Raw genomic sequence first — 20850 nt, 5'->3', positions numbered from 1 at the left:
GGATCATGACCAAATCGAGAACTTGGTGTTGAAGTTGGGATCCAATGTTTGATCGCCAATTTGAGATATTAAAAGTGGTGAGATTTGGGTTAGTGAAAGGAAATATTTGATGGATTGAATGAGACTAACGATTAAGGACCAGATATCATATTTGGAATGGACGCTTGAGGCTATATATATATACAGATTATCGAGACTTGAACGATGTAACTATTAAGAACAAATACTCCGTAGCCCCACATAAACGAGAATTTTGATCAATGGCCATGAGCAGTGAATAAGGAATTTAAAGTAGAACTATTGCCGGTTGAGGATCCTAGAAACTAGTGTGTTAGGACTACTCTCAACTCAAGATGGGGACACTTTGAACTTTCAATTATGCCCGTTGGGTTGACCAATGCACTAGTAGCAATGATGGCCTTAATGCGTCAAGGTTTTAAATCGTAATTGGATTAATCTGTGGCGGCATTTATTGATGATATATCGGAATAGTCTAATGTTTGAAAAGATCATGGAAAAACACTTGATGATAGTTTTACAAACTCCGAGAAAGCACCAACTTTCGTTAAATTCAATAAATGTGAGTTCGATTGGAAGGAAATAGCCTTTCTAGGTTATACAATATCTAAGGAAGGAATTGTTATTGACTCAGCTACAGTGGACGTTGTTTAAGAGGAAACGACTAGAAAATCCTACCGAAATTTGGAATTCTTAGAGGTAGTCGAACCTTTCCTTTGGTTTGATCAAGAAATTTTCCAAGAGTGCAAGACTTGGCAAGTTATTTGGGATTTTAAATGTGAGGAAGAATTTTAAAAGTGAAAGGTGTTTAACCGATGCACTTGTGTTAGTCTTACCGAGCGGAAAAGGTAGCTTTATGATTTATCCAGATGCTTTAAAGGGTGGATTAGAATGTATACTAACGATATAGGATGAGGCGATTGTGTATGTCTCTAGAAAGTTAATATATCACGAGAGAAAGTAGCCAACTCATAATTTGGAATTAGTGGCTGTAATAGTAGTATGAAGAGTGAAGACGTTACCTATGTGAGGTAGACATAAGGCCGATTATGTTGCCCTATGACCTGGAAATTAAAATATCTAATGAGAAAAATCAAGGTTTGATTGCTAGTTGAATGAATAGAAATTGTGAAGCATGGGTTGGAAAAACGTAAATTAGTGATTGATCTGGTAGACTTAACCATTAAGAGAATGATATTGTCCCAAGTGCGAATTTCGAGGACGAAATTCCTTTTAAGGAGGGGAGGATGTGAGAACCCGAAAATTTTCTTATTTATCAAATATTACTAGTTTACTTAAATATTTATTTACTCATTTTCTCCAAATTATTTATTTCGACTATTTAAAATCTATTTATATGGAACGATGCCTCTTTTATATTTTTAAAGCATTTTGTTGGAAAATTCACTTTTCGAAAATTCGTTTAGTTCGGAACAATGAATGCACATCTTTCGAGGCTATACTTGAATTGGGAGTGTATTAATATTAGAGAGTTAAGAATGATCAATGGTAGATTAAGAAAGGTTAATTGAGAAATTAATACTCGACTCATGTGAGGACTCGCAAAAATTTACCTATTTTAAACTCCTATTACAAGCTCATTTAATTATTTATTTGGCCAATTGCCCCGAATAATATTTTCTAACCTTTCTAGACCTAATTACATGGATCTATAGCTTAATTATATTTTTAAAGTGACTTGTTTCAAAATTTATTTTCTTGGAAGCTCGGTAAGTAAGAATAGTGAATACACGTTTGGAGACAATAGCCGATCTGAGAGTACAATGAGGTTGAAAAATTGGAAACATGTACATTAGTCTCAAAATAGGTATTTTTATGTTTAAGTACTCAATTATTAGTTAGTAATGCTATCGTTATAAGAATTCTTTAGAAATTTCGTTTCATCGCGCACAAATTGGAACTACGCATTTTTACGCGCGCGATTAATTGAAGGACTTTAGACTTTTATTTTGGGACTAGTAAGAGTGAATAATGATGATATGAATGTAAGTGCATTAAAGTTTTAGTGCACTAGTGCAACAAACTTAAGAGGAATCGAGTATAAAACGCGCGCGTACGCGCACTATTCGCGGTTGACTTTTGTGCACAAAATACTTAACCATTAAGCTTCCTTTAAGAAGCTAGCTTCATCAGATTTTTGCCCTCTCTCTCCTCACTCAAACAGCCGAACAACAAGGAAGAAAAACAGCTCCAATTTCTTCCTCATTTCTTCATCAATCTTCCACCAAATCACACCAAAATTCAACCACACTTAGCTAATCACTTGGAGACCACATCAAGCTAGGAAAGAGGGCTGCTTTCACGATTTTTCTTGGACTAAGAAGGGCCGAAAATTTCTGTCTTGATCATCTAGCAAAGCAAGTGATGATCAACCTTGGTAATCTTGATTTATGGAAGTTCTATTGTACATCTAAGCTTATGCATGCATGTGGGTAACCTTATTTATGTTGAAAAATGTTGTGTGGGCTCTATGCACTCCCACTATTGTTGGATGGAATGATTTGTTATATTTTGATGATATTAATGTTGGTTTAGTGCTTAATTTAGTGGAATAATGTTGTGTTGTTAGTGGAAACTCAAAGGGGAGTGAAGGTGAAAATTTTTCATTTCTGCCCCTGTGTTGTCTGTGACCTTTAGAGTGATTTTTCGTGGTTCTAATGACTTGGTTATGATATATATATGTTGTGTGGGTAGTGTAGAAATTTTTATCAAAAAATAACTTGATTTGGTTGGCCAAATGATGTGTTTTCGGAAATCAGCAAAACTGAAAATTTTTCCCATAACTGCGCTGGCAGTGTTCTTGTTTTGGCTATAACTTTTTACCCCGATGTCAAAATCGAATGTCCTTTGCTGCACTGGAAACTAGACATTCCCAGTTTTCCAACAGCATTACATTCGGATTCCACCTGAGCAGTCTGTACCAATCATTTAAACATGACTGTCCTGTTTCACGTCTACACTGAGAGCTCTGTTTTGAGCAGCGAATTGATGCTCAAATATGAGCTAGTTGTGAACAGATTTTGAAAATGATTTCTTCTAAAAAATTGAAGCCTTATGAATCTAGTTTTCAACGCCACTGACCATGCACAAATCCGAGTTGAATTGAGCGATTTGTGGCCGAAATCCAAAACTGACTTGGTGAATTCAAACCCTCTTTTGGTTAGTTTAAAGCTTTAATCTTTATTGGGACTTGTTGTTTTGAAATTCTTGGTGTTAATCATCTACCGAATGTATCTCGGACATCTCTTAGACATTACCTACTGAAATGGACCGTGTTTGAGGTGTTTTGTTGGCCAAACGTTTTAAAAATGGAAAAACGGAACGTATAAGGCAGATTTGTCTTGAAAATTTGGAAACTTTCGTGATTCGGATAACTATCTTCTCGTACGTATTTTTCTACAAAATTTTATAGAGGAATAACCCTTATATGGTAGTGTATTCCTAAAAAATTTGGTGCCATTCAAAGTCCCAAAACGAATGATTTAAACCTGGAAAACGGTCAAACGGGTTCAAATTTTCAGCAATTTTGAGCTATCATATCTTGTTGCTCAAAACTCTGATTCTTGATCCGCTTGTTGTGTTTTAAACCTTGTTTGCAATACTAATTGAGTTCCGAATCTTAGAGGTTGGTTCACATTGTGTAAATTCTACCGAATTTTTAAAGTTGGCCAAAAACCAACCCCGAAAACTGCCTTAGTGTTAAAACAACAACTTTGACCCAATTTTTGGATACCTTTCATTTGGAATCCTGGAAAGGTGTCTTCTAGGAACTTTTAGTACTTTGGAAAAGGATTCCAACGGTACCAAGTTTTCCAATTATGGACTTGTAAAAAGTGAGATACGATTTTTCAAAAATCTCATATCAAAACTGAAATTTTCAAAATTTAAGGAAATGGAGTTTTTCGAGTTCTCCTTTTTCCCTTGATATCATTTGAACGTTTTATACTTGATTTCGAAGATGAAAACTCGATTTCTCTTGTACTTTAAAACCCCTCTTTTGAGTCTTAATTCGCGAGTAATTTAGTCTCATTTTAGTGAAATTTTCTAGGATTGTACAAGCGTGCAATCTTTCTTGATAATTGGGGTTTATAAGTGATTGTTCACTATTAATTGCTCAACCTCGCCCGAGGACCTTCAAGAGGATCCTACGGTGGACGCTTAAACTTCAAATAACATTTCTCCTTGGTTGACTTGGTGAGTGTCAAGTGCATAATTACTTGAACTCCTGTGAATTTGATACATGCTTACTTGGTATCCATGACTTGAAATTTTGAAAATGGAGTCGAGTGTGCACTTTGTCGCACTCGTTCTCATTTGAAACCAATAACTCATGATTAACTTGCTTGACATGAAATGAATGATCTGCTGGACATGACATGAATGTTTAAATATATCACATGCTTGCTTGACTTGAAATAGTATGCTATGGCTGCATACGTCGCTGGAGTGAATCTCCTCGACACTCAAATGTACATGGGGGACGCCCAAACTCATAGGCAGACCTTGGAACTCGAGCCGACATTTTCTTGGTCGGGAACCTCGGTGAGTCATGAGAATCACATGATAAACTTGATTTATTGGAGAGATCTTGCTTGGCATACTCGTTGAATATCGCCTTATAAATGTCGTATGGGTTCGGAGTGGTATGTACGGTGGACGAACATGAGAAGTAAGTGAAGATCTACGGAATGGAAATACCGACCCGGTTAACGGAGAGTCATCGCGGGAAGGTATACGAATGACCGTGGCAAAGCAAGTGGAACTTAGCTCCTGAGAGCTACCATATCCTTGAATTGTTTCTGTTTACATTTTATTAGAATTGTCAATTACGTGTACTTTATCTATTGACCTGTTATTTGGGCTTGCTACTTGGATTATGTGCTTGCATGTGTGTTCTTGGTCTCACGAGCGTTTTTGCTCACCCTGTAGATTTGTTTTCCTTAACAGAATTGGTTTTGAAGTGAATTTGGAGAAACCATCTTTTGTACTTTTGGTTTAGGGTTCCTAATGTATTTTGGGTCAGACCTCTTCTTGGTTGTACTTTTGGGGATCTAATGTATGATTGGGACATTTGATGTATCTGAATGTCGTATATTTTGGTTATTGATGTAACTTTTGAAAATCCGATGTAAGGATTGAATGATTGATATATTTATTGTTAAGTTCAAACGTTTCCGCATTTGCTTACTTTATTTCGTGGTAACGACTAGTATTGTGTTAAGTTTGAATGGATATTGTCTTGAGTCCTGACGAGAGTTGGGCAGGCGTCCCGCGGATACCCTCTGGTTCGCCTTAGGGAGAAGTGGGGGCGTCACAGACTGGGCCCGCAATTGAAGAATTTAAAACCGCCCGTCCATGAGAGATTAGGCAGCAAAAAACAAGAGTACCAAGTCGTCAAGGAAGAAAATCTTACTCCAATGAAGAAGAATGGTCCGAGGAAACGAGTTTTCAATTTCTTTATGCATTATGAAAACTTGTTTAACGTAAAAATCGAAACCATCTTTGAAGAACTGGGTCAAGAAAGTATTGCTTCTTGCCATCATATTACGATCAGTGATCCTGAAAAAGAAGAAGAAGATGCGGATGACGCTCCTCCTGAACTTGAACAAGGAGTAAAAAATACAATTGATATGGTAAAAGAGATTTACCTTGACACAAGTGATGACCCTCGCCCAATTTACATAAGTTCTTGTATGACTCCTGAGGAAGAGAAAGAGTATGTTGATTTGCTGCTCGAGTTCCAGGATGTCTTTGCCTGGAATTATTCAGAAATGTTTGGTTTGGATCCAAGGATTGCTGTTCATAATTTGTCTGTCAAGCGAGGAACAAAACCTGTCAAGCAAACTCAAAGACGCTTTCGGCCCGAATTGATTCCTCTGATAGAAAATGAGATAAATAGATTGATTGAAACAGGATTCATACGGGAAGTGAAATATCTAATATGGATTTCAACCATTGTCCCTGTGAGAAAGAAGAATGGGCAAATTCGAATTTGTGTAGATTCTTGAAATTTAAATAAGGCTTGTCCCAAAGATGATTTTTCACTTCTCATCACAGAATTGATAATAGATGCTACAACAGGACATGAAGCATTATTGTTTCTCGATGGATCGTCTGGCTACAATCAAATACGCATGACAGTTGAAGACGAGGAGCTCACTGCCTTTCGCACTCCCAAGAGAATTTATTGCTATAAAGTGATGCCGTTCGATTTGAAAAATGCTGGAGCGACATATCAAAGGGCAATGCAAAGAATTTTTGATGATATGCTCCATAGAAATGTGGAGTGCTACGTTGACGATCTTGTGGTGAAATCAAAGAAAAGCGAATATCATATTCAAGACCTTTGAAAAATTTTTCAACGCCTTCGGAGATACCAACTGAAGATGAATCCTCTGAAATGTGTATTCGGAGTCACTTCTGGTAAGTTTCTCGGTTTCATCGTTCATCAATGGGGAATAGTGGTCGATCGATCTAAAATTGATGCCATTGTAAACATGCCTGAACCACGAAATATCTATGAATTGAAGAGCCTTCAAGGAAAGTTGACTTACATTCGGAGGTTTATCTCTAATTTGGCTGGGCGATGCCAATCTTTCAGTTGACTGATGAAAAAAGGGGTACCCTTCGAGTGGGATGAAACTTGTAGAAGTGCTTTTACAAGCATTAAAAAGTACCTGATGAATCCCCCTGTATTAACTGTGCCAATTCCAGGAAAATCATTGATCCTCTATATCTCTGCTCAAGAACGGTCGGTTGGGACCTTATTTGCTCAGGAAAATGATGAAGGTAAGGAGAATGCGCTGTATTATTTGAGTCGGATGATGACATCTAATGAGTTGAATTATTCACCCGTCGAGAAGTTGTGTTTGGCGCTTATATTTGCCATCTAGAAGTTGAAACATTATTTTCAAATACACACTGTTCGACTCATATCCAAGTTTAATCCCATTAAGTATGTCATGGCAAAACTTGTATTGTCTGACCGGCTTGCGAGATGGTACCTTCAGTTTCAATAATTCAAAATTATTTATGTACCTGCGAAAGCTGTCAAAGGACAAATATTGGCAGACTTTCCAGCCGATCATCCCATGCCTGTCGAATGGGAGTTGACTGATGAACTCCTCGATGAAGAAGTGTTTATGGTCGAATCTTCGTGATCGATGTATTTCGATGGAGCTGCTCACCGCGAAGGAGTTGGAGCGGGAATTGTCTTTTATACTCCTGAAACAAATATATTTCCGTATTCTTTCACTTTAACACGTCGGTGTTCAAATAATGTGGCCAAATATCAGGCATTAATTCTCAATTTTGAAACGGCTGTAGATATGAAGCAGTTGCATTTTAGAGTCTATGGTGATTCAAAATTAGTGATAAATCAACTTTTTGGTATTCATGGTGTCAAGAAACTTGAATTGATCCCATATTATAAGTATGCAAGACAACTCATGGGATATCTGGACAATGTCACTATAGAACACATCCCTAAAAATTTCAACCAACAAGCTGACTCTTTGGCAAGGGTGGCGTCCATGATCACTCTACCTTCTTACCGAAATCAAATTTCAATATGCCAAAATTGGGTCATACCTCCGATGTTCGATGAAGAAGATAATGGTGGAGAAAAAAATGCTTATCACATTTTTGTCCATGAGATTGAAAAGGAGGATTGACGTCATCTCATCATTGACTACCTTAATCATGAAAATTTACCCGAAGATCCCAAGAAAATAGTCGATATACGTCATCGAGCGCCACATTTTATTTACTACAAAGGGACGTTTTGCCAAAGATCATTCGATGGAGTGTTTTTACGATGTCTTGGAGAAGATGAGCCTATGCAAGCAATGGAAGAGACTCACTCCGGAATATGTGGTGCTCATCAATCTGGTCCAAAATTACACTTTCGCATTAAGAGAATGGGATATTACTGGCCAACGATAGTGAAGGACTGCATCAACTTTGTTGGAGATGTCAAGCTTGTCAATTCCATGGCAATTTCATCCATCAATCTCCTGAACCATTGCACCCAACTGTGACTTCTTGGCAATTCGATGTTTGGATATAATTGAACCGCTTCCAAAATCTTCTGGCGGACACATTTTCATTTTAGCGGCGACAGATTACTTCTCGAAGTGGGTTGAGGCAGTTCCTCTAAGGGAAGTCAAAAAGGAGAACGTAGTAGATTTCATCCGATTGCACATCATTTATCGGTATGGAGTCCCACATTATATCATCACTGATAATGGTAAACCTTTTTGCAATATAGTAATGAGTAAACTTTGCGAAAGTTTCATTTCAAACAGTACAACTCTTCCATGTACTATGCTGCTGCAAATGGACTCGCTGAAGCATTCAACAAGACATTATGTAATTTATTGAAGAAAATCGTGGATAAATCGAAAAGGGATTGACATCTTCAAATTAGAGAAGCGTTTTGGGCATACAGAACTACTTTTCGAACTTCCACACAAGTAACCCCATACGCGCTTGTTTACAGTGTTGAAACTGTTCTTCCACTTGAGTGTCAAATACTTTCACTAAAAATTACGATTCAAGAAGGGCTCAATGAAGAAGATAATGTTCGTTTTCGCCTTGAAGAGTTAGAAGAACTCGACGAAAAAAGATTTGGAAAGTCAATAACGTATTGAGTGCTATAAAGCCCGCCTTTCAAAAGCATTCAATAAGCATGTCCGGCCACGCTCTCTTCAAATTGGAGAGTTAGTACTCGTTGTTCGGAGATCGATCATTCTTACTCATGATGGACAAAAGAAGTTTACTTCTAAGTGGGATGGTCCATATGTTGTTCGAGAAGTGTATACGAATGGTTCATATAAATTGGTTGCTGAGGATGGATTAAGGGTTGGCCCCATAACGGCAAATACCTGAAAAGGTACTATGCATAATCGGAACAACTTATTGCTCCTGGCCCGCATGAGCTAAAACTGTGGATGGCAATCACCAATAGTGTAGTATGTGGTTAAACTGCTGAAACACTCCATCAAGTCTAAGGTGGTAAACAAATAGATACTCCTGCCCCGCAGAGGTCAAAATGTGAACAGCAGGAACTACGTGTGACTTGATTCCCTTGTTGGGATACGTAGGCAGTTTGGAGAGCAACTTCTAAGTTCAGTTACACCTCCTAAATCAAACCTTTTTTTTCCTTGCAAAAAAGTCTATTCTTTTTCTTTGAAGATAAAATGCTAAATTTAGAAGTTCTTTTCTCTTAAAAAAAATAATAACAAGAGATAAGGGACGAAAAACATTTTATTATTCATATAAAACAATTTCATTACATAAAAAAAATGAAAAAGGAATAAAAAAAAAAGGGACATGGTGGAAAGTCTAAATGTCAAATTTGTAGTCCACCATAGCTATTTTACATGATTCAAGTGCGGATTTCATGTTTTCAAGTTCCTTCACTGCGTCATCAGTCAAGATGCTAGTATTTTCAAGAGAAAAGAGCTCATCATGTGCTTGGCTTATCTCAGTCTGGATTTCCTTGAAAGTTTTATGGTTTTGATCGATAGTTGAGCTGATTTCCACGTTTTGTCTCTCCAACTCAATAAGTTCCTGTTGAAGAACTTTCTTCCTATCTTCAATAAATTGTAACTTTTCTTCCAGATTTTGCAGATGACAAGTTAGTTCTTCTTCCTTTGCCTTGGCTTTTCCATGTTGGGCAGTCACTTTGGAACGGAGTTTTGCATGTGTTTCTCTACTCATCTTTTTCCATGATGAAAATGGCAAAATATCATACGTCTCTGCTTTGACAAACAATTCTATCAAGTGATTTTTTAAAGGAAGACCATTGGTGGGATCCGTCCTTGTGATTTTTGCAATAATTTCCTCTGCACACTTTTTTAAAGAAGAGATTTGCTCAACAGGAGTGTCAAGAATCTGTCCGCGAAAATCCATCCACAAACTCTGTAAGTACTTTCTTCGATGCGCCTAGATCAATTTTTGGCCATGAAATTCTGAGACCAATGCTACCTTAGGTTTTTTTCGGATTTCGTGCGAATTAGTCAGCTCTTTCTTATGTATTGATGAGGTACCTCTATTGGAGGCAAGTTGTTTTGGAATGCTGATAATAATTTCGTCACTTTTCTTGTTTGAAATTGTAGCATCAGTTTGAAGTTCAATTGGTGAATTGGTTCCAACATCTTCTTGGTGGAATTCAAGAAATGGGGGTCGAAAAAAAAAAGAAAAAGGAAAAATATTACGAGAGTTAAAAAAAAAAGGGTTACCAAAAAAAAAGAAAAAGAAAAAAAATGGAGAGATGATTACCTTAAGTGGCGACACTCCAACCGATGGTGGTGTAAAGAAAATCTCCTCCAAATCAGAAAATGTCCTCTTCTTTAATCGGTTCCAATGACGATCTTGACTGCTACTGCCGCTCGCCAATAAATGGGTTTCTCCTTCGGTAGATCTGGTGCCTTGGGTTTGAGCTCCATCTTTTTCAATGGGCTTAATAGAATCGTAATCGTCCAACATTTCAATTTTAACGCCTTCTCCCATGGAAGTCATGGTTAAAGATTTTGGAATGGTGGATGGCACTTTCTTTATTGGAGTCGCTAGATTCATCTCTGTAGGAGCCGTTGAGAATTCTTTGAAAGTTTATTTTTTGTGACAACACTTTTCAGATGAGTGCCTGTCATTTTGCCTTCCTGCAAGGTAGATACAGTAAAACCTGTTCCAGTCTCTATGGCGCCATTGTGATGTATCAGCTCATTGGTAAAAGTAACCTTGCCCTTTTTCGATGACTGCTGGGGGATCTTAACCGTGAATTTAAAGGAAGTTGAAGAGACGCTATTTGACCGCGTCGACCACCAAGCATCATAGTCTTTTGTGATCAATGGATGCTTTCTATGCGTAGGTATAGTCATCCGAGATTGCGTCTGTGTGCGAACTAAAGAATCCTATAATTGAATAGTCTCACCAAAAGTATGAGTGTGAGTGATCTCTTTCAAGTTATTTGGAATATTCAGACAGAAGCCGAATTGTCTGTTAAACCTACAAGGATTATATTTTTCGATAATAATGGTATTATCCTTGCGTAGAGTTAAGTGGCAAGAGCGTTGACTGATAAAGTTGCTCGTAAACCTTGATGATAAGGATCTATCGTCGATCAATACCTTTTCTTCATTCTCAGTCCAACACAATTTGGGAAGCATTAAAGGATTCAATTCTTTGAAGATTTCCTCAACTTCTGATTTGTCATAAAATATTGCCATTTTCTCACCACTAAATCTTGTCATGCGCGCGTGGTGGCTACTCACTTGATTGTTTTCATAATATACATCGAAGTGTTGACCAATCCAAGCATAGACATAATGGATTGGAAAAGTTACCCCACATTCTCCAAGGTTAGGGGCGTGGACGATCTCCCTCAACTTGTGAATATGCTCGCAAGAACGGGAATTGCAAGGCAAGATCTTTTTTCTGTAGCCATTAAGCATGCAACCTTGAAGACACTTGGGCGAATACGATTGATCTTTTTGCTTGGCAAAAGGAACTTGCAAATCCAACACGCTATGAATGCCGCAATATAGGTTTCCTTTCTTAAAGACCCTGGAATATCCAGTGTGTTGAAAGGGACGTTGAAATCCTTCGATCAGCAAGGTCGTGAGGCTCTACGCTTCCAGAAGGGTTGTAAGTCATTTTCGGTTTAGATGTGATCGTTCTTCTATTCGCCCTATTCGGAGGAGCTCTATACCTAGCCTCTCCTTTGAACCAGAAGCGAATCCAGTTTTTCATCCATACCCCTTGGTCATTCATCCAAAGGTGATAGTAAGCGGAAAAGAGATGTCTGCAACTCTCAGGGAGAAGTGGCTTCCCTTCTTTGTCACGAGTGAGAAGCTCCTGCGCCGAAGGAACAACTTCATCAAATGATCCATCGATCGAAAAGCTGCCAAGTCGATAAAGGTCCCAAAGTGTGATGGACAACTCCCTAACGGGCGTATGGAGTGTATTTATCGAGAAACACCAATATTTGAAGAAGGCTCGTAAGATATTTTCACGGCGGTCTTAGGAGCATCTCGACGAGTAAACGGCTTCAAATACGCCAGCACGTGTGAGCACCTCTTTATACCTTCCGAGGATGTCTTCGACCCATTCCCAATAACGAGAAGTGAAGCACGCCTCGCTAAAGAAGGACGGAGGGATCTTCCATGTAGTTTTGTCAATATTGAATCCCACGAACGGAAGCGTGAATTTGGCTATTTCAGGATTTTCATTATGAAGTGACGAGTTTAACGCGACCACTTCTTCTTCTCTCGACGTAGTGGAGAAAGTCGACGGTGCCACGACTTCTTTGGTCCACTTGCTAGTCCAATCTTCAAGATGAAAGCATCCTTCAAGAGGTATAAAAGATTTAGCGAGCGCTCCAATTGCTGGTTTATGAACATGTAGTGACAAGCTCTTTAATTGATGTCCACCCCGTTCGTCCGTCAATAAAATATGTAGCAATGGCATGACGTAGTCCTTAATTTGCATGATTGCTGAAATTTTGTAAAAGAAAATATTAGATGATAAAGGGAACTTCTTGCAAAATTGTGATAATTAAATTACCTATTTGCTTGCACTTTTCTCAAATCCCTGAAATTGTTTCAAGCTCCTCTTTAAACACGGTTTTGGTTTTCTATGAAGAAGCAAGTTAATAAAGTTGAGATCGAAATCATGCATGATAGTAATATTTGGGACGCAAAACGACTGGTGCAATAATTGATATCAAATTTCCAACCATAAGGAATAGCTCAGAAATAATATTTTGAGCCAATCTTTGTTCTCAAATAATATTGAAAGGGCATACATGATTTCAAATAATATTTAAAGGGTATCTCAAATTATATTTTGAGCCAATCGTCATTCGGTCAATTTCAATCTTCCAGCCAAGACCCAAGCTTCATTCTCAAATAATATTTTGAGAATTTATTTGGTAAGGTTGTGAGGCTCTAAGCTTCTCAATTGACCGAAGCTCCTTGTAACAATTAAATATTGCGAGAAAAAAAAGGGGGCTTCAAGTACCTGGTAAGCGAAAAGAAAATTATTGGAGTGCAACCAATACATGATGATCGATGCTTGCGGCTCGGCAAAGGTGATAACCAGCTTCAAATTGTCTCTATTAATCAAAAGACAGCAAAGCGGACGAACTGGCAGATAACGAGTAGTGGCTGTAGCGAACAAAGAAAGCGGCAGTGAACAAAGAAAGCTGCAGAAACCTTTGTTGAATAGACTACAAAGTACCGGCGACAAGCAGTAACTAGAGCTTCACAATTTTGGGTGTTTGTGAAATCGCGGCCTTAGTCTTGAGTCTTTTATAGCAGGGGGTCTCACTGAAGGCTGACAGGAATTCAAGTCCAAACACAAGTAGAGTTATGGTCTGTTCATGGGTTTTCTTCAATCCCGAATCCTCTATTGATAAGAGTTTGTCGCGGGCAGGTCAAATAATTCTTTTAGTTCGCACAGGAAGATTTGGCTGCGGGAATTACACAGGCTTATTAGAACTCCAATAAATAGAATTCAAGTCCAACACGGAGTCCTCCTCACTTGCATAGAGAATCGAGTACTGATATAGCTTATATCTTTGAGGGATGAAGGAATACAAATTCCTTTTATAATTGAAAGTTTGCACCTTATCGGAGATAAGAATCCCGATCAAGCCTTGAGATGTCACGCGTGTATCCTAAGGAGCAAAGGAGAACCTGGCAGGTTAATATAAAAATATCATTTGGCCTTGGAAATTGACGCCACCAGATGATGCATGCATTTAATACCGTGGCCGTGGAAATTAAAATGCCTTGCATGACCATCTTATATTGATTCAAAAGCCACGGCATGCAAAGCTTTAAGTAAATCCATCCGTGGACTTTATTCCAACAGTAGACACAAGGCTTTGGTATGGATTAATCGGCTCTCGGGAAATTGAAAGCACTAGTGATCTTGGAAATTGAGGTTATTAAGGGATGTATTGGTGGTATGTCACGTGGAGTTTGGGGCCACTAAGTCATTGGACTTTATTTGAAGATCACTAAGCCACTAAAGCTCCAAGTTTAGTCTATTTATGGACTTATTTAAAAATTAATTCCGACCGTGCTCTCAAAAAAAAAAGTGTCGAAACTTGTTTACTCAAATCCCGCTTCAATTTTTAGCATTCATGAACAAGTTTCGAGGGGGCATTTGTAGACAATGGAATTCTAATTAATTCTCAAAATTACCATTGGTCTATAAATTATTTTTACGGCTTATTTTATCCAATTGGATATTGCCATGTGTCATGTATACTCGAAAAATTGGTTATTAAATGGCCAATTATATTTTGCCAAGTGTCAAGTTGAGGTGATTGCGGGGATGTCTCCACCAACCAAATCATATCTACATGACTTGGAAATTTTTGGATAGATATCTAAATATTTATTTCTTATTAAAGAGATAATATTTAGAGTCGTTTAGTCCATATATATTTCTTATATACTGCAACAGCTTGTCTAACCAAATGGCGCCACATCACGTGTCCCTACAAGTTTGGCTAATTAAGGAATTATTTACTAGTATTATTAGTAAATACAAAATAAAGATATAATATTTAAATTGCCACAGTCCTAATATGACTGCACGTCTTGCAAGACAAGTAGAGTGGCATACATGTTTTCAATCTCTACCTCATACTACAGCTATAAATAGAGGTCTCTTTACCAAGTCGGAGGACACACAGAAACACACACGAAGAGGCGTCTCATACATTCAAATATTGAAGCTCTAAGTTACAAAGGTCTGGATCTTCAAACTCTCCAAGTCTCCCATATATCAAGACTTGAGTCTTCAAATATCTTCCAAGTTCTTCAAATCTTCCATCTCAAGATTTGAAGGAATCAGTGGTGGATCCAAGAATAAGCTGCGAAGCCCTTGGATTGGCGTTCGAGGAGGAGAATCGAGGGAAACTCTCTACAAGTTCAAGAAAACCCCAGAGATTGTACTCACATATTTTCTTAAATTTATATATTGCATATTTGTCGTGTATTTTTCTTGTCATTTTGCAGACTTGAAATTTTATCGCGTACAGACACATCAATTTCAATGAGCACCCTTGTAATCGAAGGGCACCGAAGATCTCCAGTCGCTGCATCACTTTTCAACAGCCTCCCCAGCATTGAAGCCAATTTGGTAAGTTGCTTCTTCCCAAAAAAATGGTACTAGTAATTCAGGGGAACTCACCCAAACAAGTGCAATCAACACTTTCTTGGAAGCTTGAAAATCCAATGACCATTTTGAAATTAACATGGGCGAGCTCTGTATATACCAGGTTCTACGCACGAATAAACGAGTGGAATCTTCTTCAGCCGATGGACAAATCAAAACATGGTTTGCATCTAGTAGTCCTACCTTGCACCACCCCTTATGCCCTAGTGAAAGGAAAAATTTCCTAATAACGTCCATAGAGGGTCTACTAAATGAGAATCTACCAATCAAGACATTATGAAACGGTTGCGCTAATTGCATGATGTCTTGCTTGGACATCCGAAGTGCTGGTTCTCCACTGTGAGTCGATACAATACTTGAATCGAAATCCCTAATAGCGCTGCTCAAAGACAGAATTGCTGCAAAGCTTTTTGTTGGCATCAGTGTTGCACCGTCCATCAAAGGCTTGAGCGGCATACAAGCCGCCATGGCCGAGACCCAAGTCTTGTCATTGTGTTTTACTCTTGACTCAATTTCCTATCTGTCCCTGCTGATTAATAATATTGGTGGAGTAGATAATATTGGTACAGTGAAATTCGTGAGTCTGATTGATCTGCAAAGTGAGATGTTGGTTTCTAGCTTTCTTGAGGACCATGAATAGAGTTAGACGTTTTCAAGAGACCTTGAGCAGGAAAATTTGGAAGAGGGGGAAGGCTTTGAAACTGAGTCCTTTGAGGAACAGACTTTTGCAAATGTGTTTTTGGATGATTTTTATGAAAATGATTCAGAAGAAGTAAGTGAAATGGAAATTGAAGAATCACCACCTGCTCCAAGGGGAAGAAATAGGAGAAGAGAGGAGAAGGAAGGGGGAAAGGAGAGGCGATGATAGTGGAGAGGAAGGAAGGAAGGGATGGGAGGTGGTGGGTGGTGAAAGATTTTTTTAAATTTTAAAAGATGCCCCATTAAAATTTAAAATTTTAAAAATACCTCAAAATACATCCTTAAAAACACTCTAAAAAATATCTAAACATTTACAGTAATTTTTTTTATATACGTCGCTGTAATAAAATTTTTAAAATATACTTCCAAAAACACCTATTCATATGTGAAGCCGACAGTAGTATAATGGAGACCTTTTCACTTTTCTTAATGTTTGGGCAAGCATACAAGGAAATTTAAAGGGTTATTATTACTTTACCCCCTTAATATTTGGTGTCACTATCATTTTCCCCCTTAACGTTATCTTTTAGTCACTTTACCCCCAAAACTAACAGTCAAACTTAACGGAGTTTGTTAATTAAAGTGAAAAGACATGTTTAACTCTTAAAATTATTATCACTTTACCCCCATAAATTATAGTCTCATTATCAATTTACCCCATAGAGTTATTTTTTAGCCAATTTATCCTACCATTAAACCAACTTAGCAAGTTAAAAAACTTTAGAAGAAAATACCCTCCTCTTTGCATAATAAAAATAATAAAAAATTTAGAGTGACTCTTCTACTTTTTAGTATCAAGGAAAAATGTCAAAGTATTAATTTCTTTCTTCTTGACAATCTTATTAATATCAAAAAAGAATAGAAAGATGGAGAGGAGGAGGGGGAGAGGGAGAGAGCTCAATTCTTTTTTTAAAATTACAAATAAGAAAGAATTAAATATTTTATTATTTTAAAATTATTTCACTAACCTGTTTACTACCAAATTCCAATCCTAATCCCGACAATTTTAATGTAATACGATAATGTTAGACTTTTCTTTATTTTTTTTCTTTGCAAAATCTGATTTTCTTTCTTCTTCTTTTCTATCTTTTTTTCTTTTTCTAATATTAATAAGTGTGAAAAAAAATTGAGAAAACTCTTTTATTTTTATGTTTTTCGATTTCTTAAAGTGAAAACAAGAAGGAATAACCATTCCAACTTTTTTATTTTTAATTATATATAAAAAGGGTAAATATATTTAAATTTTTTTGACCATACTAGTTAGATTAACGATGAAGTAAAATGTATAGAAAATAATGTTAGGAACTAAAGTGACTGTATCACTATAATCTAAACGAATAAAGTGATAATAATAATGTAGTAATGCCATAAAATAAAAGGGAATTTTTGTCCAAAATTTCTTAACATGTTGAGTTGAACTAATTATGGGGGTAAAGTGATTGAAAGATAACGTTAGGGGGTAAACTGATAATAGTGATATAGTTTAAGGAGGTAAAATGATAATAACCCAAAATTTAAATAAGCAGAATAACTACCACATAAATGATGGGATCTGCACTAAGCATAGCCACCCAACAAATATGGCATATACCAGTTGAGGTCACCATCACTTAACAAAATATGGCATATAGTTGAGGTTGCGATCGTTAGGTGGTGCTTTTGATTTGTGTCCTTTGCAAATAAATTGGTGATCAAACTTTTTTTGAATTCGAAAAAGACGTAATGGTATAATAAACAAATCCAATTGGAGTATGTTTAGTAATTGAGTCAATTATGAATCTATTCACAAGCCACCCGAATAGATCCCTTAATTTCCATATAATTTATATTTATATGCATTAAATGGCATTTTTTTATGAGGAGTTTCCACAAACATTAGAAATCTGAATCCCTTTTTACTATAATTTTGGATTTATTTTAATTCAATAATCTTTATCGCCTCTCCTTATCCTTTCCCACTTTTCAATTTACTTGACTCACCAACCTACAAAATCAAAACTCCAAAAGTTTAACTAATGGATAAAAACCATCCTTGCAAAATCGCTTCTACAAATTTAAAAAATAATGGATATTTATCATGTCTGATCGTAATAACTAATTGATAATTGAAGAAACTCACTACTATGAAAATTACATATCCAAAATTTAGGAGCTTGTTTGAATTATAATTCCTATAATTCTATGTAGCTTACTGTCATAACGTATTTTACTCTCATAATTATTCACAAAACTGACGATCACTAACCCATTTTCATTTGTCATCTACACAAACCAAATGTAGTGAGAAAAAAAAAAGACTACGTATCATACTCTCACCATGGACGAATTTAATGAGGAGTCTCCAGAAGCGTTAGAAATCTGAATCCTTTTTTATTACAATTTTAGATTTATTTTAATTCAATAATCTTTATTGCTTCTCCTTATCCCTTCCCAGTTTTCAATTTATTTGACCCACTAACCCACAAAATTAAAACTCCAAAATTTTAACTAACAGATAATAATTACCCCTGCAAAATCACATCTGCAAATTTCATATCACATCTGACATTTGCCACTGACACTTACTACATGACTAATAGCAATAACTAATTGATAATTTAAGAAACTCACCACTATGAAAATCATATATTCAAAATTTAGGAGCTCGTTTGAATTACAATTCCCACAAGTCTATGTATTTTATTATTATAATGTATTTTATTCTCATAATCATTCACAAAACTGACAATCACTAATCCATTTTCAGTTGTAATCCACACAAATCAAATACAGTAAGGAAAAAAAGACTACATATCATACTCTCGCCATGGATAAATCTCACCTACATGCATTTCAAATTTTCAATGGTGCCTGAATTCCAAATTTGCAAGATTGCAAGGAAGAAAACAACTAATCACAAAATGAAACTTGCACCACAGTGATCCTACTGAAATACTTCAAAAGATTTAGCAAGTTCACTTTCAAGAAAAAGAAATCTGATTGAACATTCTTTTGTAATACAAACTTCACAAAATTCAACAGAGTCAATTAAATCAGTAATATTGGTTTTCATACTGAAGGTTGATTAGTATGAAAAATGTTTGCACCTTCGTACAAGATTATCAAATTGAATGCATAATGTTTGTAAGTATTTCATTTTGAAATCAAATAAAATATATGATTACATTCATTTCTATTCACATATCATTCATTTTCTAATATAAATTTCTATTATTATTTCAAGATCTATTTGTCACGAAACCGCAATTATTGAATGATGTACACATTTTATCATACTTTGAACTATTGTTAGACAAATCTTAGATTTTAATTATATTGGTACAATTTTTTTTCTTTTATTAATTCTCCTTTTCTTTTAATTTCTTTCAATAATGTCAGTATTGTGTGTAGCATGTGTGTTTACACTAATGATATAAAATAACACAGAAGCCTCCAGAGGGGGGAAATTCCCTATCAAGGACAAGTTGGAACAGGCTGACACTCGATGCAATGCTTCACAGGTGTTTCTTACAAAATTGAGGTTGTCTAGGTCTAGTGGGACAAGGGGCTGGAGCGGTTGTCAGGAGCGGTTGTCTGACAACCGCTCCCAAACTTTTCATGGTCAAGATGTGGTGGGCCCATCATCAACGGCCAAAACGAAACCGAACAAAATGGAGATGAGTATAGAGGATTGTTGCTTTAATACAAACTTGACTTTTAACTCCGTTTGGTTTGGTCGTTAAGGGTATGAAAAATTCAAAATCAAAATTTGAAAATCAACTTTTGGTACGATCGGCGGGCTTTAAAACTCTTTCAACTTAAAAGATGTGGGAAGAAAATGGCGGTAGTGGCTTTTGTCTAAATACAATACATTGTCGCTGTAGCTCATTTTGTTCTTCTCCTCTCAACAAGCTCCTTCTGTTCTTCTCCTCTCAACAAATTATTTCGCATAACATAGACATAAATTTTTGTCTTCTACTCTTCCAACTCTTAAATAAACCTTATCAAAACGGACATCTTGTCTGAGGTCTGCACAAGATAATTGTGAAAATCCGCTGCAGCAACAATACACGTCGATTTAACTTGTGGATGACTGAGATAGATATTCATCAAGTAACAAATGCATAGCCTAAACTTGTGAGCGGCCCATCTGAAATTCACTGCTTGGTGAACTCTGTCCAAGGTAAATGCTAATATTATATGTAATTTGATTGTAATAAATGTGTTATTTAGTGAAGCATGATTTAAAAATTATAAGAAGTATGCCATTATCCATCTAGAGAGAATACTTGGGTTCTCCCAATAACTAGAAAGTGTAGCATCCCTGAATCTAACTGGTTAACTTGTACAATAAAGATGTCGTACAGAATTTCAAAATATAAATGAGGATGTGTACAAATAAAATAACATAAGCGTAAAAATAACTTAACAATGTGACCAACTTGAATAACTACACAAACGGTATAAATGACAATGTATAGATTTTGAAAATTCTGTCAAATCTTACGCTATGTAAAAGTGTATTTTACATACATGAATTTGTTATGTTACAAGTTGATATAAAGGGTGTACACATTGTTATAAAGTGTGTACATATGATTGTAAAGTATGTAAATACTGATATTATACACAAATTGATTATATTATTTGTTTGAAATGTATATATTATATAGTGAAATATGCTTTGCAAATTATTAGAGTTATGTGATTACCTATTACAGAGAAGATACATATCCATATAAATTATTTTACAAAATGTTGTAAAGCGTGTACACCTTGTTATAAAGTATGTACATATGTGAATACAATTAATTAAGTGCTTATGATGTGAATAAGGAAATAAAAAATAAATATAATAGTTTGTCCTAAAAAACAATAACAAAAAATGCTTTTGTCGAATACAGCACAGTGGAGGAAGCATTGTGTCCTAAGATCGGC

General features: G+C 36.3%; 1 protein-coding gene across 1 annotated transcript; it reads left to right on the top strand.

Annotated features, from left to right (window-relative positions):
* The first annotated feature begins 7202 nt into the window (after window positions 1-7202).
* Window positions 7203-7712, top strand: LOC140036397 (uncharacterized). Its single transcript, XM_072077786.1, has one exon. The coding sequence runs from the start codon at window positions 7203-7205 to the stop codon at window positions 7710-7712; it is 510 nt and encodes a 169-aa protein (XP_071933887.1).
* Window positions 7713-20850: the final 13138 nt, after the last annotated feature.

The sequence above is a fragment of the Coffea arabica genome, chromosome 2e (genome assembly GCF_036785885.1).
Source record: "Coffea arabica cultivar ET-39 chromosome 2e, Coffea Arabica ET-39 HiFi, whole genome shotgun sequence".
NCBI classification, from domain to species: domain Eukaryota; kingdom Viridiplantae; phylum Streptophyta; class Magnoliopsida; order Gentianales; family Rubiaceae; genus Coffea; species Coffea arabica.
Note: the sequence above shows the minus strand (reverse complement) of the source record. Positions and strands in the feature narration are given on the sequence as shown.